This window comes from Geotrypetes seraphini, chromosome 9, assembly GCF_902459505.1.
Source record: "Geotrypetes seraphini chromosome 9, aGeoSer1.1, whole genome shotgun sequence".
In the NCBI taxonomy this organism is placed as follows: domain Eukaryota; kingdom Metazoa; phylum Chordata; class Amphibia; order Gymnophiona; family Dermophiidae; genus Geotrypetes; species Geotrypetes seraphini.
Window position 1 is genome coordinate 106,324,246 of NC_047092.1, and position 24,424 is coordinate 106,348,669.

The 24,424-nt window shown below is 44.4% G+C and overlaps 1 protein-coding gene across 4 annotated transcripts in view; it reads left to right on the forward strand.

Moving 5' to 3' along the window:
- PAK2 (p21 (RAC1) activated kinase 2) overlaps positions 1 to 24,424 on the forward strand; it is an 814,606-nt gene that overhangs the window by 179,191 nt on the left and 610,991 nt on the right. For all 4 annotated transcript variants that reach the window (XM_033958726.1, XM_033958725.1, XM_033958724.1 and 1 more), the window contains 2 exons: positions 12,525 to 12,625; positions 22,195 to 22,345. In XM_033958726.1, coding sequence (XP_033814617.1) covers positions 12,525 to 12,625; positions 22,195 to 22,345 — 252 coding nt within the window. The remainder of the gene's footprint in view (positions 1 to 12,524; positions 12,626 to 22,194; positions 22,346 to 24,424) is intronic.

Genomic DNA, 24,424 nt, shown 5'->3' on the forward strand with positions numbered 1-24,424 from the left:
TCCTGAATTGGATACTTTTTAAATTTAATAAAAATATTCTGGCACAAGTGTTGAACCTTAAAAAAGATTGGAAAATAATTAATGATAATAAACTAATAAAAATAGTACACATTTAATTTTCCCCACCACCAAATTTCCCTGTCCCACCCCACCCGGCTACTTTTTCATGCCACCCGGCTGGAAAAAATTTCTGGGGAGAACACTGAATATGTAATCACAAACTAACCCCCCCCTTTTAACAAAATCGTAGCGCAGTTTTAGCACTCACCACAGCGTAATAGCTCCTGTAGTGTACATTTGTATTTTCAGCCTCACTTCTTTACCGTGACATGCCTGCCCTGTTTTGGCTAAGTTCCAGTCCTGGCTAAGTCCCAGTCCTAGCTTCCAGTGGCTCAAAACTATCATCTGGATGCTTGCTTATCTGGGCTCCGGTGGCTCTGCAGCTGTGACCCAGTGAAGCAATGCAAGTGCAAACCCAAGTGCAAAATTCAAAAGTACAGCAGGTTTAAACATGGCAGGTTTAAAAATAAATAATCAAATGAACATCATAGAAAAAGCAGCAATGTTGGAGCAATAATGATACTACAATTTAAAAGACAGTAATAATAAAAAAAGACGTCTAAGGGAAGGGTAATGTAGAAATCATAAGCAAGCAGCAAGATAAACAGTGATGATGATGCCGCAGCAACTACGATAATAACACCAGCAAACAAGATGTCTAATGTAAAAACAATATGCTTGCCTAATGCAAACCTAGGAGAAGCTCAAACCAGTTTGTAAACCAAAGATGTGCAGAGAGATAAATACCCAAAGGTACGATTTACAAATAGTGTGCAAACCTCATACAAACACAGTAAAGTCTAATTGACCAGGAATAAATAAAATGTGCAATTTATAAACAAGCAGGGAATGAAAATATGGACTCAAAATGGATATGATACACCAAGAAGCAATAACAAGTGGAAAGAGGTAGACCAGATACTAATAAACGCAAAAGGCAAAGACGAACATGTCTTGCTAGGCGCACAAAACCTGTCCTGTTAAACATATTAAACGTGCTTTCCTTGTATTAAGCATAATAAACATACAATCTCTTAATAATCAATTGGTGATTTAACAGTAATGAAAGCAAAAGCCATGTTACATGACCATATGTGAGATGAGAGAATGTATGTGGGAAGAAAAGTGTTTATGGTAAACATTCCATGGGAACTGAACTGGGTTGCATAGGATGAAAAAATGCTTAAGACATATTGGTAAAAACATAAGTGACAAACATGAAATCTTGAAAAAGAAATTGAAAGACTGGACGACAGGACAGCTATCACTGTGTACACATCAGATAGAGCCAAAAACTATTTAATGGCAGCTAAAAAAAACGGAAGCAAACAGAGGGGAAAGAAGGCGCAGGAAAAAGCACAAAAAGATCAAAATCGAAGAAAAGGGCCACACTGAGGAGAAAAGTGACACACGGTGCTATAAACTTAAACGTACGGTAGACATCGCGGGATCTTGCTGTACCTTCTCGCGGCTTCCGGCTCTGCTGCAACAAGAAAGTGATGTCAGAGGGGGGTGGACCGGCAGCCGTGGGAAGGTGCTAAAAGGTCCCGCAGTGACTCAATTTACAGCTGGTTCTGGAGTCACTGCATATTTCGTCCCTCGCCGGCTCCAGTCAGGTCACTCACTTCACCTTGCTCTGAACCTTGCCACCATCCAGCACCACCCTCCTCTTGCTAGGAATTTGAAACCATGTACGCTGCGGAGCTCTGCTCCTTCCCCTAACCTTCTCGAGTCGAACTCGCAAGACCAGCCCAAAAGCCGCGGGCCTCAAAAACAGAGATTGAGCGCAAGTATGGTTAATGACAGGGAAGAAGGGGTACGAGCGAGGGCCTCTGCATGCTAGTGGCTAGACTAGGACATTAGGGCAGCCCCCCGCCTTGCGTTTCCCATCTGACAGCTGCACGCTTTGTGGCGTGTAACAAAATAAAATTAGAAAAGGGGGAAACTATTACTCCTGTGATGACTCAAGCATCATGTCATTGGAGGAAGACAGCCGGGCGGTCACTTAAATTAGCTGGGCGGAGCGCCCGGCTAAAACACGCTAGGGAGAACACTGCAGTTGGTTGATGTAGAGTGAGGCAGTTAGGCGTTGTAAACTTGGTTATTAATACAGATTTATATTTCAGATTGTATTACTGCTTTACAATATATTTGAACACTTTTATACTGTACTAGTGTTTAAGCCCGTTACATTAACGGGTGCTAGAATATTAACGGGTGCTGTCTGTCTTTCTTACTTTCTGTGTCTCTCCCTGCCCCTGTCTCTCTCTTCCTTTCTTTCTGTCTTTCTCCTTCCTGCTGTCTGTCCTTTCTTTTTGGTTCTCTCACTGGAACCCTGTCTGTCTTTCTTTCTTTCTGTCTCTCTCCCTGCCTTATGTGTATCTGTCTTTCGTTCTAATGCGCTGCCTGCCTGCCTGTCTTTCTGTCTCTCCATGGCCCCCTTCCGTCTCCCCTCCCCCAAAGCAAACCAAGATTGCTCCCAGGCCCTAATTCCCTCTCCATCCCCTCCACTTCCCTGTGCAGCAGCAGCATTTCCCTCCCACCCTTCCCTGTGCAGCAGCAGCATTTCCCCCCCCCACACACTACACTGTGCAGCAGCAGCATTTCCTGGCCTTCCATGTGCAAAAGTAGCATTTCCCCCCCACACACACACTTCCCTGTGCAGCAGCAGCATTTCCCATCCTTCCCTGTGCAGCAGCAGCATTTCCTGGCCTTCCCTGTGCCGAAGCGGCATTTCCACACACACACACTTCCCTGTGCAGCAGCAGCATTTCCCGGCCTTCCCTGTGCAGAAGCAGCATTTCCCCACACACACACACTTCCCTGTGCAGCAGCAGCATTTCCCGTCCTTCCCAGTGCAGAAGCAGCATTTCCCCCCACACACACACTTCCCTGTGCAGCAACAGCATTTCCCGGCCTTCCCTGTGCAGAAGCAGCATTTCCCACACACACATACACTTCCCTGTGCAGCAGCAGCATTTCCTGGCCTTCCCTGTGCAGAAGCAGCATTTCCCGCCGCCCCCTTCCCAGCTGCTGCGTTTAAATTCAGAGAACAGCGCCGCACCGCGCTACCGCTGACTTCGGCGTCTTCTATCTACTGCAGCCAACCCTAGCGGAAACAGGAAGTAGTCAGAGAGGGCGGGCCGCAGTGGACAGAAGACGGCGAGGCCAGCGTTAGCATGGTGCAGCGCTTTTCTCAATTTAAACGTGGGTGAGCCAGCGAGAAGGAGGAGACTTTGGCGGTGGGTTTTGGCGATGAGTGAGGGCGGGAGGGAGGAGTCGCTGGCTGTGCTGTTTCTCCACTTTCCCGATTTGTCTGGCCGCCGCATCCGCACTGCTGCTGGCCATGGACCTACTGATCATAGATCAGGGATCACGGAAGCACGCAGGTAAGTGCGCATGTGTGGCTAGCTTTTATTATATAGGATGTATGGAAAGGGTTCATAGTTAAAGTCCTGGGTAAGTAGGTGGGAAGGGAAGGAAGGGGGATTTGTTCAGAGATGTTTGGGGGTTGCATAGAAGAAAAATGTGCACAGGTATGCTAATCTTTGTTTTGAATTTAAAAAAAGAAATCTAAGTGGAAATAAAGAAGTAAATAAGAAAACAGATAAATGGGGGTGGGGTGGGCGGGGCAGGCCCAGGGGTGCCCAGTGTACTTGTGTGCCTAGGGGCCCTCGAAGAATTAATCCTGCCCTGCCATGAACAACACGGTTTCCATGTCATTCTTATGTGTAATTTTGCCAACCAATCATGCTCCTTCTCCAGGATTTTCTTCCATGAACACAGAACAAAAGTATTTATTTAGCACATTTACTTTTTCCTCATCATTCTCCACATAGCGGTTCCTAACCCAAAATGAAGCTAACCTCACGAGCCCAGCACTTCATACTGTTAATCCTTCTTTTAACCAGCAGGAAGACAGCAGCAAATAACCTCCTCCCTACACCCGCTACAGATATAAATAAATCTCTCTTCCAAAATAGGAGAACATCAAGTGACAGAAACTCAAACCTACAATCTAATACTCTACACTCCATTAAGTTTTATTATTAGGATTTTATATACCGCCTATCAAGGTTATCTAAGCGGTTTTACAATCAGGTACTCAAGCATTTTTCCCTCTCTGTCCCGGTGGGCTCACAATCTAGCTAACGTACCTACAGTCTAGCTAATTACCACAGCATGGGGAAGAAGACCAACACACACTAAGACTAAACCATACCGGCACACCAAATCACTTATATATCCAAACACAACTCACAACTATCACACAGAGATATCCACACTCAAATGCGCCTACTTAAATATCAGAGCGCTAGGTCCAAAAACAGAGCTTATAAAAACCTAGATAACACAAGAAAACCTGGACTGTCTTTTCCTCACAGAAACCTGGCTAACCTCCGACTCAGACCCCAGAATAACTGAAGTCTGCCCACAAGGATACAAAATTAGAGTGGTCTGCAGAGAAAAAAAAAGAGGCGGAGGCCTAGCAATCTTGTCCATTAATGCTGCTGAGTAATCCTGGCCTATCTGCACTGGAGTGGATTCATAAGTCAATCTCTTTTAGAGCAGTAAGCTCAAAGCAATTTCACTTTATGCCAGTAGTAATGTAATTTACCGATCACCATTCTTGGTCGTTGGTCTGTATTAGAGCGGGAGCCCACTCGGTGTACCTGTTCAAAGCGCACATGGCCTAATGAAGTAGGCATTGGCATCTCGCTGGCCAGCCAAGATTCCACCACAGAAAGCAGCACGGAGTCGGCAATATTTTCCAGTAATCCAATAAACCTCAAATTGCCCCAGCGCGATCTGTTTTCTAAGTCCTCAAGCTTTTCTTGACAGGTACGCAGCTGGGTCGTGAGCGCTGCAACATCCGACACCATCGATGTGGCCTCATCCTCCACTATGGAGACACGGTTCTCTAGGTCAGTTACTCGAGTAGAGTTGTCTTCCAGGAGCGATTCAAGTTTAGTAAGTTGTGAGGAGATTTGCTCCATGCGAGGACCAAGAGCTTGTAATATTGCTTGTTGTAGTTCCACTTGCATTTCAGGAGTAAACGCCGGACTAGCTGCATGAGGTACTTTCGCCATTTTGTCCTCTCCGGGCTTACTCTTCTCTCGGTCTTTTTTAGTAGTTTTTGAAGTCATAGTCGGTTGCGATTTCACCAAGTATTTGTCCATGTAACAGCAAACAATTGCGCTGAAAAAGGTGATTGAGTCGCTCAAAGATTTTCTCATATAATGGCTAAATGAGGAACAGGGCTCTGGAGCCGGTGCGGGGTGCTGCTAACCAGCTCACAGCATCACGTGGTCTCATAATTTCTGTATATGTTTAAAGAAATTTTTCATAATCCAATTTTTATCTGGGGCCATAGCCACCGTCAATAATAATGTAGCTGGTGTAACTGACTCTGTATTAGATAGTTCAAGTAAGGTAGTTACATTCATATCAGGAGCAATAGCTTGCTGCTGTACTTGCTGTTTTCCCGGTAAATAATAAACTTGCGATGTAGGAGGTAATAACCAATACTTCGAGAAAGTATCTCTTCAACAATTCCCTTGGAGTGTACAAAGCACTCCTAGGGAAATTAATCAACCTAATGTTATTTGCTCGTGATGAGTTTTCTAACGACTCTAATTTTCTTTGCAAATTTGTGTTGTCCTTTATCAGTACTTCATGAGTCTTTTTAAAAGTGTTAGTTTCTTAGTTGATATTCATTAAAGAAGCCTTGGAATCTAACATTTCTGTTTGCAAACTTTTTATCTCTGTCCCTTGAGCTTTCATTTTATCTTCAAAATACTGAAAATGAGGATTAATTAATGTAGGCAGAGTAGCCACAAGGTCCCAAATAGCTTCTAAAGTTACCTCCTGGGGTTTTTGGACTGGAGGTAAGCAAAGTGTAGCCAAAGGAACCCCTCCATTTTCTTGCCTTCCGTTTCTGCTGTTCTCTTGGGTCTTCTCGCCCCCATGCTGCATCTCCACTTCAGAGCCCAATTCTAGAGTACCCAGCAAAGATAGGGTGTCCAGTTCAGCTCTACCTTCTACGATTTTTCCAGCCTCCAAGACTTGCAGCGACTGATTCCCTTCAGGCTGCTCCATCTGCGGCGAGCTGGTGCTCTTGAGGGCGTGGACGTGGGGGTGGAGACCTAGCGTCGAGGCTTAGTGTAGTATCCAATCCGAAGGAGAACGCCGCGGGTTCGCCAACTCACGGCATCTCTGAAGCTGACTGAGAGGTGGCTTGCATCCGGCGCAGGAGTTCTTCATCCTATTAGCTTTTTTCAGATACTCCCCATGCTACTAAAATCCGCAAATTTGAAATCCAGGATTTTGAATTTTGTGTGGCTGCATTCCACTTTAGCCATTTGATAACTACTGCCCAGGTGGGCACCTACTCGGACATTAGAGGCATTTTCCCCATTTGTGAGCGCCAGATCCAGTATCGCTTATTTAAAGCAGGTTTAATTGATGGGGCATACAATAATAACTTTATTTAAAGTAATTTGGCCTCTGTCAATAACCTGATGTTTTTCAGAGGAGGAATGCATACCAATAGAATGTATATATGTGAATGCATGATCATTTAAGTGACCTGATAGCTAGATACCAGGTTGGTATAGCATGCATAACAGAAACATGGATTCCTGATGATAATTCTCCAGTCTCAGTTAACCTCTGCCCGCCAGGATACTGTGATTCTTTGCCCCAGAAAGACAAGGGTCTACTCATATAAATTATTTCTTTCCCTAATGTTATTAGATAGCAATAATGAACAGGGTTTAGAACAGTGGTTCCCAAACCTGTCCCGGGGGCTCCCCAGCCAATCAGGTTTTCAAGATATCCACAATGAATATTCATGAGAGACATCTACATCTACATGCAAATCTCTCACATGAATATTCATTGTGGATATCCTGAAAACCTGACTGGCTGGGGAGCCCCAGGACAGGATTGGGAACCACTGGTTTAAAATATATGATCTGCAGTATGAAGAGTCCAGAAGGAGAAAACGATTTAGGAATACTATTAATGTATAGACCTCCTGGTAATTGGAACAAGATTGAGACAGTTCATTCTGATCTCGCATTATGCAACAACCTTTAGTCACTTGATTGTTTTAGGAGACTTAAACCTACATTTAGAAATGCATGATGACCCCAATACCTGTACCTTTAAAAACCTACAGGAGTAACTCAATTTTGCTTTTCCATATGATCCTATTCATAATGGTGGTCACTACAAGAGAATGACACTGGGACAAATTTTTCCCCATCCCTGTGGGAACTTATTTTCCTGTCCTGTCCCGGAGAGTTCTTTTCTTGTCCCTGCCCCATTCCTGCAAGCTCTGTCCTCATCTGTACAAGCCTCAAGCACTTTAAAATCATAAGTGTTCGAGGCTTGTGTGGTTAAGGCAAAGCTTACAAGAATGGGACAGGGACAAAACTCGCAGGGACGGGGGAAATTGAGTTCATGTGGGGATGGGGAAAAATTTGCCACTGTGTCATTCTCTAGTACTACCTTTTAAAATTTCTTCCTGAAACTGCCTATAAACACGTATATTAGCAGCTTTAAAAGACCTGTCTAAGGTAAGGCATGGCAAGATCTCAACAGACAAATTCCAGAGCGCAGTTATGGACTACTTAAAACCCATAGGCGAAGCTGTAGATGAGGCCTTAACCTTCTGGCTCGATCTTACAACATCAGTTTTAGATAAGATCGCTCCAACCAGACAAGTAAAATCAAAATAGAAAAATACCCATGGTTTTCAGAATTGCTAATAGCCTTAAGAACCAAAACAAGAAGGCTGGAAAGACTTTGGAGAAAACACCAAACACAGGAGCACTGTACCACCTGGAGAAGGGAAATAATACAAGCTGGTCATAACAGAAGCTAAAAAAGCATACTAGGATAACTTGATAAGAAGTTCCCAGTAGTCCTGGGACAGCTGTGCCTGGGAGAAGGGCCAGACATTGAGGTCTGTAGCCAGGAGGGCCACACGTTTAAATGTTGAGATGTGTTGGATTTTTCCTATCTCCCGGGGCGCTCGTTTCAGCGCACTTGGGAACCTTTTTGGACTACTATGACACCTTTGGCACGTAGCCGCTTGCTTAATTGTTAATGCTGTTTCATATTGCTGTCTTTCATTTATTTATGCCTTTGCCCTCTTTTATATTGTATTACCGTTTATTCTAGGGTTTGTACCTGGAAGGAGGACTGGGGGTGAGGTGGGCGGGGGGAACTGTTTGGGGGGGTTGGGTAGTTGGATGTTGTAGGATATTTTATATACCTTGAGCTTGTTTTGCTGCCTTGTGTGCCTATTTCTGGTTTTTCTATTGAGCTCAATAAAATATATTTGAACATAAAAAGAGCACCTGCCTGGCTGGCCTGCGTTAATACTTGGGAGCTCAGGGCTAGGTCCCTTGGGAGCAGTACTCATCCCTGTGGAGTCAGGCGCTTGAGCGAAGGCTGATTTTACCCTGGCTGTGATTTCACGAATGGCTGTGACGCACCTCCTCCCCCCTCCCCCCCGAAGAATTGTGTGGGAGCATGAGGGGTTGAGGGTTTCAGGTTATTGGAACCTGAATAAAAGGCAGCCCAAAGAGACAAGCTGCAGGAGCTTCCCTTGCTTGTCTGAGGCAGAAAACCCTTCTCCATTTCCAGCTGTAGTGAGACGCTGATGCAGGCACAGCACATGTCAGATCTGTGAGTAACTCATTACTGTCTATGGGAAAATTGAGGTGGGTCTGAATTCAGCAAAATTAAGGGTGTCCCAAAGGTCCCCTACCTCTAAAATCCTATTTTCAGTAATTTTCAACTTTTGGTTTTGCTCACACAGGCCATTTTTTTGGCATTAAAATTCTGTAATGACTGCTATTATGCATTTCCTGACTTTATTTCAAAAGCCTTCTTCTACCTCAAATAGCCTTGTATTTGATAAAAATCGATTGTCTCCTCAGGTGGTTTAGATCCCATATCATGACAGATTTGTGCTGAATTGTTGGATGAGGAGTGTCCCGGCATGTAGGGAGTGGGTGGGGGTTGTAGTTAGATTTATGGGTATAACTAATTAGTAAATTATTCTACTAAAAGAGAATTGTTCATCTATAAATAACCTTATTACAAAATAATAAATTATTAAATTGCTAAATAGTGCTCAGTGATAGCCTACAAGAACTCAAAAGCATGAGGACACGGGCTCTGCCAGTTCAGGCTTTATACATCATAGCACTCCTCCCTTCCTGCCATAAAACAACTAAAGGCAAAATTCTTAAAGTAGCTAAAGTTAAAAAAAAAAAAGAATTCTCTTTTAGTAGAATAATTTAAAAATTTCTTAGAGGATTTATAATTATAATTTTGTACTCCGATTGTATTTATTGTGTTATAACTAATTAGTGCAATATAAACAAGTCACATGCAACTCTCGTTTCTAGGATTCCATAACTACACCCTAGGATTTGGATTTTTGCTAACTTATACGACAACAGAGATCAAAGCTATATGAAAGATTTTATTATAGATATAAGAATATAATTCACAAGCCAGCAGTAAATAATAACTAATTTATTGTTCACAATATATCTGAATACATACATATTTCAGCACATAATTATTACACAGTAATCAGTAAGTAAATTAGTAAATATGACTAATTCTTACACACTAGGTATAATTCCTTATAATACTAAGTCCTGATAATAGCAGCACTCTATTATAGCTTATCACCAAGGGGACTTAACATTCCTATCCATAACCAATTCAATTCTATCTAGCCCAGCTGAAAGAAGAGATAATTCCTTTACTCGCCCTTTAGATTATGCCTCACCAGATCTGGGAGATGGAATTCTTCAATTTTCCTCAGCTTAGCTGATGATAAAACTTCTTCGGGTCAGATAAGTCCGTTTGTCACTAGAGCAGCTGTAATATATGTCTGCCGAAACCAGATCTGTTTAAAAGTCAGTTCTGCGTCTTCACTCTCGTCCGAGAGCAGGTCACAAGAGGTAACTTTTATCAGTTCTTATTGTTACGGTATAGTGTACAGAGAAACCTAAGTTTAGATCCGAGCTTCCTCACATCCAAACATAGACTAATTCTCCTTAAACACCTTTCTCCTTAGGTTGTGTCAGATGACCCTCCAGGACCAATCCAAACAGAACAGCAAGAATGAATAGTCCTCTTGTGCAGGGGCTTTGGATGGCGCCATAGATGATAAGCACAGAAACATAGATCATAGCATAGTTCATAACTCCTCTAGGTTCACAGGAGCTGGGCATGTATGAATAGGCAGATGTCCTTGACTGGAAACACACAGTTCTTGTAAACACATCCAGAATGCATCAGGCATTCCACCTCGGAGACACTTTACACCTACGCCGACGACATCCTTGTCCTTCTCGAGACCGACTCTAACCTCACCAACCTCTCTGATAACATCTCATCTTGTATAACAAATCTCCAATCCTGGGCTCTCACCGTTCAAATGAAACTTAATGAGACCAAAACAAAACTACTTTGGCTCGGCCCAAAATTAGATCAGCTACCCACCCTCTATCCTCTGGCACCAATCTGCAGCTTGAGCACTCTAGCAAAGTTCTGGGAATCATCATTGACTCCACATTGTCCTTCAACGACCACATCAACTCCCTAGTAAAAAAATGCTTTTTCAATCTTCACATGCTAAGAAAAGTCAGATCCTGCTTTCACCAACAACATTTCGCTGTCCTTGTTCAATCCATTATTCTATCCAGACTAGATTACTGCAACTCCATCTACCTAAGCCTAACAAAGAAAATTCTCAGACTTCAGCAGATTCAAAACACCGCAGCTAAACTAATCTTCGCAAAAAGCAAATTCGACCATGTCTCCCCACTTCTGTCTAAGCTTCATTGGCTCCCAGTCATCCTCAGGGTTCACTACAAATGCGCCTGTCTAGCCTTCAAATCTCTCCACGGCATCCTTCCTCCCCTCTTTCCACTATCTTGGCTCTCCTCAAGTCCTGACTCCTCCAGATCCACTCAAAATTTCAAACTATCCTTCCCCTCTTTAAAAGGCATATCCCAAATAGGAAAACTTGGAACATCCCTCCTCTTCAGGATTACCGAGCTGTGGAACAGCTTTACTGCCCATCTTAGGAGTTCGGCCTCTCTCCAACACTTCAGAAGACATTTGAAAACTTGGCTTTTCTCCAAAATGTAATTCCCTCCCTCTCCATTATTCTAAGTCCCCCATTTTCTTTCTGTTTACCAATTCCCTTCCTCTTTCCATTGGAGTTCCCTTCTTTTTTAATTCCTGTAAACCGTGTCGAACCCCACGGTATATAAACTTAAGGTTTAGTTTAGTTTAGTTTAAGCAGCAAAGATGGTTCATGTTGGAAAGATTGTTCAGGTTTGCTTGACATGAGTGAGGCCTAACCTTAGGGGTGAGGAAGGAACCACCCCTACAGGGTGGGGCCGAGCCATGAGCTTAGCCCTCTCTGGTTACTTCCTGGATCAGGAAGTGCAGAAAGCTTGAGATCTGGGATATAAAGCCTTGTTGGAGCCTCTTAAATGTGACTCGGCATCGCAAGCTAAGCGCTTTTGCACAGATGCCTCTGACACTGAGAAGAGATGTGTTGTAGACGGCAGAGTTCCTTGGAGGTGCCAAATCAGGTCTATGACCCTGATTTTGTGACTTTGATGTATACAGCTTACCAGAAGCATAAAGGTTTATTGTGTCAACCGAGGAGTTTACATCCACAAAGTGAGGTTTTGCTGTAACCGGTAGAGCTGCAGGAGCCAGAGGCCAAGTCAGAAAAAGACTGGAACAATCTGGGGTCAGATGCAATTTCGCTGCTCTCCTACCATGTGTCCTACTTGGAAAATTTTAGTTCTCAGGATGGGGCAGGTAACCAGGGGTCGGTGACGGCCTAGTTCAGGTAGAGGATCCGATGCTGTGCAGGCTATTTAAGCCAACAGATTTAATTGAGGCTATTACAGTTTCTCTGCATGAGTTGGATTTAGAGTCCCTGTGGGTTTCTACTGCCCAGCTCTCGCTGTTAAGCAGTACCTAGTCCAGGTACTTTCATTCATACCCAGAGATTACCAGGATGATAACGGAGCACTGGCTATCCCATGGCTTCTGATTTCCAGCAGTTATTGAAATTTTTTTTTTTTTTGCATTGGCTCCTGATAGAGGTGCTTGTGCCGAAACATGGCCCATGTTGAGTCCATTAAAAAAGGGAATCTTACTGTCCTGTTCTTATAAGGCCCTTCATGCTTTTTTCCTCCTATTGTTTGGTGTATATTTGATTTCCTTCTCCTTGATTTCCTTCTCCATTTATTAATAAAATGTTAAGCTGTATTTTCAAGAACTAGACAGCTAAGACAGTTTGAAATTCAAAGGTTATATGCATGTAATTGTAACAATTCTTTTAGTTTGATCTTCTAGTTATGCATAGTTTTTTTAAGTAAAACGTTAATGTCTCTGTGCAGGAAGCAAGAAAAAAGAAAAGGAACGACCAGAGATTTCTCCTCCCTCAGACTTTGAACACACAATTCACGTGGGCTTTGATGCTGTAACTGGTGAATTCACTGTAAGTATCATCAATGCCTGCTATTCACAGGAAATAAGAATCAGCTTTTTCTTAAAATGTTCAAAGTGTACAGATTTAGTTCTTCATGTGCTAAATATTTTACCCATAGACACAAGATGGCAGAAAAACCTTTACAAACTTGACTATTAGTGTTGTATGGAATTCTGAGGAGAACAATAACTTTGGATTTGGTGGTTTTATGAGGACAAGGGAGATTTTTAGATTAGACATATTTTGATCTATGCCAGGATTGAAATCCAAATCTATTACATATAGGAGCCAGAAGGGTTAGTGGACAGCCAGCCCCTTGCATAGGTTGATGAAAATTTAATTTGTTTTTGCTAATCCCCATTTTTCTTTTTTTGGAGTAGGAGAGAGAAAGAGAGAGAGGTATTTTGTACAACACTGTATGTCACTAAAATTTAGAAATGTTTAAAAAATAATTTTTATTGTGAATAGAGAATGATCCAGTGACAAAATTTATCAATATTCCCGTCCCCGTGGGAAACCATCTCCATGTCTTTAAGGAGAGAGAAGAATCAGAGTATGAATGGGCATAACCACTGACCCTCAAGCCTTGCATTGAAGAATGCTGGTGTAGAAGGACCGAAGTTGAGATAGACACTATAGAATGACACAGGATTGTTTCCCAAGGGGATGGGAATGGTGATAAATTTTAGCACTGTGTCGTTCTTTAATTGTGAGCTCCTAGTATACAATAAACACTCATTCAGAGTAACTGTACAAATGACCAAGACCCACCAGAAGGGGCCTAAAGTACCAAACTATCAAATAAGATGCTAGTATATCTCCAGCATAAAAATACCATATTTTTCACTCCATAAGACGCACCTGACCATAAGATGCACCCATCTGTAGAAGAGGAAAAACCAAGAAAAAAATTCTGAACCAAATGGTGTGCCTGGTAGTCTAGTTGTAGGCTGGGACAGGGTACAGGGCACATCTAGTGATGGGCACATCTGGTGGTGGGCATGTCTAATGGTAGGCACAAATAGTGGCAGCCAGCCAGCCCCCAGCCATAGAAACATAGAAAACATAGAAATTGACGGCAGAAAAGGGCCACAGCCCATCCAGTCTGCCCACACTAATGACCCACTCCCTAACTACACCCATGAAGTGATCTCACATGCCAATCCCATCTTTTCTTAAAGTCTGGCATGCTGCTGGCCTCAATTACCTGTTGCGGAAGATTATTCCAGCGATCGACCACCCTTTCGGTGAAGAAATATTTTCTGGTGTCGCCAGTGCTAAGCCAGCCAGCCCCAAGGCAACCAGCCAACCCACCCCAAGCCAGCCAGCCAACCCACCCTGAAGCCAGCCAGCGCCCAGCCAACCCCATGCCAGCCAGCCAGAACTCCCCTCCAGTACCTTTCTAAAACACCCCCCCCCGCAGGTACAATTTTTTAACCCCTCCCGTACCGTTTAAAAAAATCCCCCGCCACAAGCCCCTTTTTAAAACATCGCCTCCACATGCCTGCCGCCGCACCTTTTTAAATCATCCCCCCCTCGCAAACATCCACCATTCTCACCCCCCCCCCCCGCAAACACCCGTTGCTGCACCTTTTTAAAACATTCTACCCCGCTGCCATCGTACCTTATTAAAAACAACATCCTGGAAGTCTAGCGTGATTCCTCCCTGCTAGCTGTTTCCTATTTCCCGGACAGGAGTAGCGGAGGTCATGCGCGAGTGTTCCGCGCTCCTGCCTGGCCCTGCGCTGCTTTCTGATTTGCTGCCGTTAGTTCTTGCGGGATGTGAGAACTGCCGGCAGCCAATCAGAAAGCAGCGTAGGGCCAGGCAGGAGAGCAGAAAGCTCGCGCCTGACCTCCGCTGCTCCTGTCTGCGAAATAGGAGACGGCTAGCAGGGAGGAATCACACTAGACCACCAGGATGTTGTTTTTAATAAGGTACGACAGCGGTGGGTGTTTGCGGGGGGGGGGAATGTTGTTAAAAAGGTGCGATGGTGGGTGTTTGTGGGGGTGGGGGTGTGTGAAAAAGGTGTGGCGGCGGATGTTTGTGATACATAGAGAAAATAGAAGAAAATAAGTTCACATCAAGGTTTTCTTAGTAAACTTAAATAGTCCATCGTCCTCCCTTCTATCCATCCTCCTCCCATTTTTCCAAACTTTTCTCCCCAAAACCCCAATCCCTCTTCCCAAACCCTGTGCAACCAGCTATTTGTTCAGCATTGATTCAGCACTAGGCTACGTTATTGATGAGTGAAAGTGTTTCAGTATGGATCCTATATGGATTGAAACACATTCTGACGTTTAGAATCTAAATTTCCCACATTATTCCTCTCATAAAATAACAGAGTAAATATAGATTCTTTCCAGTGTTGAGGGGTGGGGATGGACATATCTCTCCACTTATGCAAGATTACCTACTTAGCTACCAACAGTGCTTTAGTTAAAATTAATTGAGAGCCCTCACAAGGTATAGACCAGAGGAACATAAGAATAGCCTTACTGGGTCAGACCAATGGTCCATCAAGCCCAGTAGCCTGTTCACACGGTGGCCAATCCAGGTCACTAGTACCTGGCCAAAACCCAAGGTGTAGCAATACTCCATGCTACCGATTCAGGGCAAGCAGTGGCTTCCCCCATGTCTTTCTCAATAACAGACTATGGACTTTTCCTCCAGGAACTTTCTTAAAGCCAGCTACGCTATCCGCTCTTACCACATCCTCTGGCAACACATTCCAGAGCTTAACTATTCTCTGAGTGAAAATTTTTTTCCTCCAATTGGTTTTAAAAGTATTTCCCTGTAACTTATCGAGTGTCCCCTAACCTTTGTAATTTTTGACAGAGCAAAAAATCGATCTACTTGTACCCGTTGAAAAATCGATCCATTTGTATCCGTTCCACTCCACTCAGGATTTTGTAGACTTCAATCATATCTCCCCTCAGCCTCTCTTTTCCAAGTTGAAGAGCCCTAACCGTTTGTCTTTCCTTATACGAGAGGAGTTCCATCCCCTTTACCATCTTGATCACTCTTTGTTGAACCTTTTCTAGCGCCACTATATCTTTCTTGAGATAAGGAGACCAGAATTGAATGCAATACTCCAAATGAGGTCGCACCATGGAGCGATACAGGGGCATTATGACATTCTTAGTCTTGTTAACCATCCCTTTTTTAATAATTCCCAGCATCCTGTTTGCTTTTTTGGCCGATACCGCACATTGGGCAGAAAGTTTCATCGTATTTTCTACAATGATACCCAGATCCTTTTCTTGGGTGCTAACCTCCAAGGTGGACCCTAGCATCCGGTAACTGTGAGTGATTCAGGTTATTCTTCCCAATGTGCATCACTTTGCATTAGTCCACATTAAATCTCATCTGCCACTTGGACGACCAGTATTCCAGTTACCTAAGGTCCGCCTGCAATTTTTCACAATCCGCATGCGTTTTAACAACTTTGAACAGTTTAGTGTCATCTGCAAATTTAATCACCTCACTTGTTGTTCCAATTTCCAGATATTTATAAATAAGTTAAATAGCATCGGTCCCAGTACAGACTCCTGCGGCACCACTGTTTACTCTCCTTCATTGAGAAAAATGATCATTTAACCCTACCCTCTGTTTTCTATCCGATAACCAATTCTTTATTACATTACATTAGTGATTTCTATTCTGCCGTTACCTTGCGGTTCAAGACGGATTACATAAAGATATATCTGACCATTTCCAGAGAAATTAGAGAATAGGGAGGTTGGTTCAAAGAAGTGAGGTGGTTCTTGTGGCGTTAGATTGTTTTTGAGAATAGTGATGGTGTTAGGTTGATTTAAAGGAGTTGTTGGGTAGTAGGGTTTTTTTTTGAATAGTATGGTTTTTATTTCTTTTCTGAATGTTCTGTAGTCTTATCTACAACTGAACTTTGCCACCTATCCCATGATTCTTTAATTTCTTCAGGAGCCTCTTGTGAGGAACTTTATCAAAAGCTTTCTGAAAATCTAGATTCACTATATCAACCAGCTCACTTTTATCCACATGTTTATTCACACCTTCAAAGAAGTTAAGCAAATTTGTGAGGCAAGATCTCCCTCGGCTGAACCCATGCTGACTCCGTCTCATTAAATCATGTTTGTCTACGTGTTCCACAATTTTATTTTTTATAATTGTTTCTACCATTTTGCCTGGCACTGAAGTGAGGCTTACCGGTCTGTAATTTCCCGGATCTCCCCTGGAGCCCTTTTTAAAAATCAGCATAACATTGACCACCCTCATAAGAACATAAGAAACGCCTTCACCGGATCAGACCTAGGCCCATCTAGTCCAGCGATCCGCACACGTGGAGGCCCAGTTAGGTGCTCCTTGTTGGAGACCCGGATCTCCCATATCCCTCGATATGATTTGCAAGAAGTGCATCCAACTTGCGCTTGAAACCCTGAACACTAGTCTCTGCCACAAGCTCCTCTGGGAGAGCATTCCAAGCGCTCACCACTCGCTGTGTGAAGCAGATCTTCCTGACATTTGTCCTGAACCTGCTGCCACACAGTTTCAGGGCTATGACCTCTTGTCCGTGTCACATCTGAAAATGTCAGTAATGCTTCTTCCTGGTCTATTATGTCAAATCCTTTTAACATTTTAAAAGTCTCTATCAAATCCCCCCTCAATCTTCTCTTTTCGAGGGTGAACAGTCCAAGTTTTCAGAGGCGTTCTTGATAGCTCAAATTCTCCATACCTTTGACTAGTTTAGTGGCTCGCCTCTGCACCCTCTCCAGCAGAGTTATATCCTTCTTGAGGTATGGAGACCAGTGTTGGACACAGTATTCCAAGTGTGGTCTGACCATCGCTCTGTAAAGTGGCATTATGACGTCCTCCGACCTACTCGTGATCCCCTTTTTAATCATGCCCAACATCCTGTTTGCTTTCTTTGCTGCCGCCGCGCATTGAACCGATGGTTTTAGGGTTCTGTCTATCAGGACCCCCAAGTCCCTTTCTTGTTCGCATTTGGCTAATGTCACACCCAATATTCTATAATTCACGTTCTTTATTTTTCTTTCCCAGATGCATCACCTTGCATTTGTCTATATTGAAATTCATTTGCCACTTTATCGCCCATTTTTCCAGCTGGTTCAGATCCTTCTGAAGATCCTCGCAGTCCCTTGGATAGCCAACCCCCCCCGACATAATTTTGTGTCATCTGCAAACTTGATTATATTGCATGTCGTTTCCTCTTCAAGGTCATTTATAAAAACATTGAACAAGATGGGTCCAAGAACCGAGCCCTGGGGCACGCCGCTAGTCACCTTCTCCCAATCCGAGAATTTCCCATTTATTATCACCCTCTGTTTTCTGTTCTCTAGCCATTTGCCGATCCATCTGTGCACTTCTCCTCCTATTCCATGACTTAGTAATTTACTCATAAGCCTTGCGTGCGGGACCTTGTCAAACGCTTTCTGGAAGTCCAAATAAATTATGTCCACTGGATCTCCAGTATCGATTTGTTTATTCATCTTGTCAAAAAATTGAAGTAAATTTGTCAAACATGACTTCCCTTTCCTGAAGCCGTGTTGACTAGCACTTATTAGGTTGTGCTCTTCTAGGTGTTGTACAATGGTATCCTTAATTAGTGTTTCAATTATCTTCCCAGGAACCGATGTGAGACTCACAGGTCTGTAATTTCCCGGTTCACCTCTTGATCCTTTCTTGAAAATTGGGATGACATTTGCTATCCTCCAGTCATCCGGTATTTGCCCGGTTCTGATTGACATGTTAGCTAAGGATTGTAATAGTTCGCCAATTTCTATCTTAAGTTCCTTTAATACTCTTGGGTGAATTCAATCTTCAGGTACTACAAACGATTTTAGCAACAGGTCAGCAATTTCATGTTTGAGTTCTTTTAGTACCCTGGCATGTATACCATCTGGTCCTGGCAATTTATCACCTTTTAACTTGTCAATTTGGCTCAGTTCATCTTCCAGATTCACCGAGATTACTTTTAATTCCTCTGCATTATCACACTTGAAAACCATTTCCGGTTCAGGTAGATCTCTTACTTGTTCTTCCGTAAAGACCGAAGCAAATAATTCATTCAGTCTTTCCGCTATGGCCTTATCCTCCCTGAGCGCACCCCTTGCACTCTTTGGTCATGCAATGGTCCCACAGATTCCCTCACAGGTTTTCTGCTTCTGATGTACCTAAAAAAATTGCTATGAGTTTTTGCCTCTTTTGCAAGTTTCTCTTCATATTCTTTCTTAGCTGTCTTTATCAATGCTTTGCATCTAACTTGCCAGTGTTTGTGTTTCTTCTTATTTTCTTCATTCGGATCCTTTTTCCATTCTTTAAAGGATGTTGTTTTTTTTGCTCTAATAGCCTCTTTCACTTCACCTTTTAACCACCTTTTTAACCTTGTTTCCTCTTCTTTCCATTTTTGCTGATACGTGGAATACATCTGGTCTGGGCTTCCACAACGGTATTTTTAAATAACATCCACACCTGGTTTACGGTCCTAACCTTTGCAACCGATCCTTTTAGCTTCTTTTTAACCATTTTTTAACCATTTTCCTCATTTAAAGTGCAAACTTCAGGTTGAAAATGCAAGTAAGTTCAAAATTTATGCAGACTCAGTTCCAAAATGTATGTGTAAGAGTTGCCCTTGATGTTTGACAATTAAGACAGCTATCATCAGTCTGTAATCCAGTTTTATAAGCTCGCTAGGGTGATATATATATACTCTCATCAAGAACTTATACTCCAATTCCCAAAAGATAGTACATACCAAAATTAAGGGTATATTCATCATGGCAGCATTAATTGTAATACTATCTAAAGGGCAGCCAGGCTCTGAACCCCAATCCAAGGCCAGAGTAGAAAAAGAGTTCTTGTACAATGCCTCTGGAGGCTGAACTCGAGGGTTCTTGTATGTCTGGTAGCTTCTGCTGCAGGGCTACTAAAACTTGATCCCTCACGTTTGGGCTACCTGCCCATGAGTTTCCTGTCATGTTCAGCTTTGTACCTGCATCTTCTCTGCATGGTTGAAATTAGTCTCTTCTGCTCATGATTTGTTTCCTAGTCTTTTTTTATTTATTTTGCGGGTTTGCCCACGTGCTGCAGATCAACTCTGTACGAGTGATCTTTCGGCGGGAGATCGCAGACATTTTAAATTTTGTCTGCTTCTGAAAGGTGCTCTGTAAGCTTAAACTGCAGTAATCCCTCTGGACAGCCTGCAGATTGGATTGGGTCTCCGAGATTGAGAGCCATCTCTCCCCTGGTTCATTCCCAAATAATAGAGTGCAAGCTGCTGTGGTTCCGTGGAGGTATGCCGGGATTGGAACTGCACAGCGTGTCGTCCCTGATTTCCCTGAGGGGTCCTGGTGGTCCTGATCTGATGTGACAGGGAAGGTGAGGCGGTCAGAAGACCTGAAAAATCCAATTTAATCAGCTTTAATGATCTCTTTGATTGCACTGTGTATTGCAGGCTGCCATAGACTTTCATTGCAGCACATGTCTCTGTGGTGTCTGTGTGTCACAGAGTTTGCTGATTTTGGGGGGTGCTCAAATTGGGGTTTTGGGTGGTTTTCCTGCATGCCCTGGTCCCCCCACCTGTAAAATCCTAAAATCACAGTTTTTTGTGTTTTCCTATGTTTTTCACAGGCATTTTTCAGACAAAATTGGCACCCGCGGCGGCCATCTTGGATTTTCTTTAACATTTTAAAAACTATATTTTTTGGACTTAGAAGCTTTGTTTTTGCTCTGAACATTGCAGATGGCCACCTCAGGACAGGATAGCATAGATTCATGCCGTAAATGTGGCAGATGGCTTACGGTTTCGCAGCCGTGTATTCCGTGCGCTGCGGCTCGTGAGGGGAGTGAACCGTACGTGGATTCCGCACTATCCTCCAGAGAAGCCCTGCTTTCATCCAATTCCGCTGGGGGTGAAGCTGCCTTGGTTAGCAGTGGCGTGTAGCAGTATGTTGTGGTGGTTGAACCCGGTCACTCTGAAGAAAGGGCTCCCTCTGCAGGACTTGGACTATGTGATCCTGACCACGGACGTGAGTCTCTCTGGCTGCGGTGCAGTTTGCATTCAGTCCTGGTCCAGGGCCGCTGGACGGTGCGGGAGAGCAGATGGTTCATCAATCGACTGGAGCTGTGAGCTATCCAGTTAGCTCTACTGAGATTTCAAGTGTGTCTCTGCTGGAAGGCTGTCCATGTGTTCTCGGACAATGCAATGGCTGTTGCCTAAGTCAACCATCAAGGTGGTACAAGGAGTCCCCTGCTGGGTTTGGAGGCTCAGTTACTCTTTGCTTGGGCGGAATGACATCTGTTGGCCTTGTCCGCAGCTCATGTGGCCGGCATAGACAACGTTCAGGCAGACATTCTCAGTCATCAGACTCGACCAAAGAGAATGGTCCCTGTCTGGGCTAGCGTTCGAGACCATAGTGCACCACTGGGGGTCGTCCTACCTTCAAACTGATGGCATCTTCTCAGAACAGGAAGGCCAACAGATTTTTCAGTTTTCCGGCACCTATGGGGCTTGGTTGATGCCGAATAACTGTTTTTCTGGTTGGTTGAGTGTGTGTTAGAAACCTTGTCTAACACAGATCTCAATTCACTCCTCCCTCCTGCCCCAAAGCACCAGTGTGGCAGTGTGCCTGAGCTGCAAAGCTCCCCTGCCTTCCTCCCTCAAGCCCCGAAGCAGCAGAAGCAGGTGGCAGTACTGAGTTACGAACTCCCTCCCTCCCTTACCCGAAGCGGCAGCCGGTCAACAGGAGGCAGTGTTCAAAATAGGCTGCTTATGGCCAGCCCCGGCAGGGCCTTTCCTCTGACGTGTTGGAATGACACATCCATGGAAAGGCTCTGCCGGACTGGCTGTAAGAAGCCTGTTTTGAGCACTGCCTCCTGCTGACTGGCTGCCAGTTCGGGTAAGGAAGTCTCCATTTATAAATGGAGCAAAACAGCTAGTAAGTGTCTGAAACAAGCTCTATGATGTGAGTAAGGAAGGGAGGGAGTTGAGTGAATGTGGGGGTTCGCAGCTCAGGGTCCCCACATACTTCTGCTGCTTCAGGGATTGAGGGAAGGGGCTTTCTGGCTCAGGACCGCTGCTGCGCTAGTGCTTCAGGGTGGGAAGGAGGGAGGGGGTCACATATCAGCTGCTTGGGGGCTTGAGGGAGGGGGAATTTGCAGCTCAGGACCGCTGCCGCAATGGCACTTCGAGTCAGGAGGGAGATGGGGTTTGCAGTTTAGGACTGCTACAGCTTCTAGTGCTTCAGGGCTTGAAAGAGGGGAGGAAGTTTGCGGCTCAGGACTGCTGCCACTGGTGCTTCGAGAAACTTCCCCTCCCACCTCCCCGAGATTCTATTATACATAGTATGGAGGGATTTCTCTCTGGGGAGAGCCCAGATCTCAGGCAAAACACAGCCACTTAGCTCGCTGCATCACGTGACCTCCTTAGAAGGTGTATTTAAAAAAAAATTTTTTTTTAAGGTTGTCTATTTTATAGATTAGCAAAATTACAATGTTTTGTTTTGCATGTCAGCTTAAGCTGTTGTTCATGCAGTGTGAGGCATTTCTGTCATGCTATTTTTTCTTTTTTTTTTTTTTTTAGGGAATGCCAGAGCAATGGGCTCGATTATTGCAGACATCCAATATTACTAAGCTGGAGCAAAAGAAGAACCCTCAAGCCGTTCTGGATGTGCTTAAGTTCTATGACTCTAAAGATACTGCAAAGCAGAAATACCTTAGTTTCTCAGCTCCAGGTGAGGCAACATAAGGTTATTAGGACTCTGAAGTCCGTCTAAACCGGGGGTCGGCAACCCGCGGCTCCAGAGCCGCATGCGGCTCTTTTCCACCTTTGCCGCGGCTCCGGTAGTGTGTCACGCAGACATGCAGCTTACAAGTCCGGCGTCGCGGTGGGAAATAGCCATGCTGAGCAGTGAGCTCAGCACGTACACAGATGAAAGCCTTGCTTGCTGATTGGTCCGGCGGCCCCGCCCCGCTGTGCCGCCGGACCAATCAGCAAGCAAGGCTTTCATCTGTGTACGTGCTGAGCTCACTGCTCAGCATGGCTATTTCCCGCCGCGACGCCGGACTTGTAAGCTGCATGCCTGCATCGCCAGAATTTAGGTAGGCTGTTTTCATCCCCTTGGGAGTCTCTCTCGTGCAGCAGCAGCGATCGACACAAGCTTCTGACGTCGGGGCCTACCCTCTGCGAGTCCCGCTTGTTTCAACTTCTTTTTCCACAAAGGCGGGACTCGTAGAGGGAAGGCCTCGATGTCGGCAGCTTGTCTTGATCACCGCTGCTGACGAGTTGGTGAAGAGAGCCGCGGAGCAGGGAGGGTTTTGCCAGGTGCAGGTAGAAGGGAGAGGGCCAGATGCAGGACTCGTGGGTGAGGGAGGAGAAGAGAGAGAGAAAGAGAGAGGGGAGGGAAACAAAAGGAAATATTTCATACTGGGCTGGGCCGGAGTGGAGGGAGGGTGGAAAGATTCTGGCTACAGGGTGCATTAACAAAGGAAAAGGGGGGAAAGCTGAAAATGGAGATAGTGACACAAAGAAGAGAAAGAGTAAGCAGGACCTACTGAATAAGGATAGAGATACAGAGGGGACATGAAGAGGAGGTGAAATAGAGACATAGAAGTAATGCTGAAAAAGTGTGTGGGGGGGGAGATAAAGACATTGAAAGGGCAAATGGTGAACATGGGGTAAAGACAAGGACAGAGACAAATAAAGATTCTGAAAAAGTGGTGAGATAGGGATAAAGGTGAGATGGATACAAAGAAGGGTGATGCTGGAAAATAGGTGGAATGGTAATTCTGACAGACACAGAAGGGAAATGCTGGATCAAGGAGAGATGGGGCTCAGGCTGGATGGAATGAGGAGAAATGCCTTGTTGGCCCGGAACTTCCTCTCCTACGTCAGAATTGACGTCAGGAGGGCGTGACGCTTCTGCAGGGAAAGCTTGGGACGGCGGTGGCTTGGGGGCTGTTCCCTGATGGCGGTGGCAGCAAACCGAGTGGCTTGGGGGAGGGCATGGAGAAAGAAAAAGGGGGCAGACAGGGAGACAGAAAGAAGGAGGAACAGGGAGACAGAAAGAAAAAGTTGGGAGAGAGAATGAGGTCTGGAGGAGAGGAAACATACAGGAGGCTGAAAGAAAGGAAGAAAGATTGGATGCACAGTCAGAAGAAGAAAGTGCAACCAGAGACTCATGAAATCACCAAACAGCAAAGTTGGAAAAATGATTTTATTTTCAATTTAGTGATCAAAATGTGTCTGTTTTGAGAATTTATATCTGCTGTCTATATTTTGCACTATGGCTCCCTTTTACTAAACCGCAATATCGTTTTTTAGCGCAGGGAGCCTATGAGCATTGAGAGCAGCGCGAGGCATTCAGCGTAACTCCCTGTGCTAAAACCTACTATTGTGGCTAATTATATGGGGGGCCTGGACTCTGGCACATTATAGGGGGGACTATGACTCCTAACACAATGTAGGGGGGAGCTATGGCTACTAGCATATTGTGGGGGCTCCTATTGGCTACTGGCAGTGTTAGATTTGTTTTATAATGGTTTTGCGGCTCCAAGTTTTTTTTTCTTTTCGAAAACGGGTCCAAGTGGCTCTTTATGTCTTAAAGGTTGCAGACCCCTGGTCTAAACTATATACAATCAGATTATTTAATAATAGTTGCATATTCTGGGCTATTGGCATCAATCAGTTAAGCCAGTGGTTCTCAAACCTGGTCCTGGAAGCACCCCAGCTAGTTTTGTTTTCAGGACATCTACAGTGAATATTCATGAGAGAGATTTGCATGCATTGCCTCCACTGTAGGCAAAACGCTCTC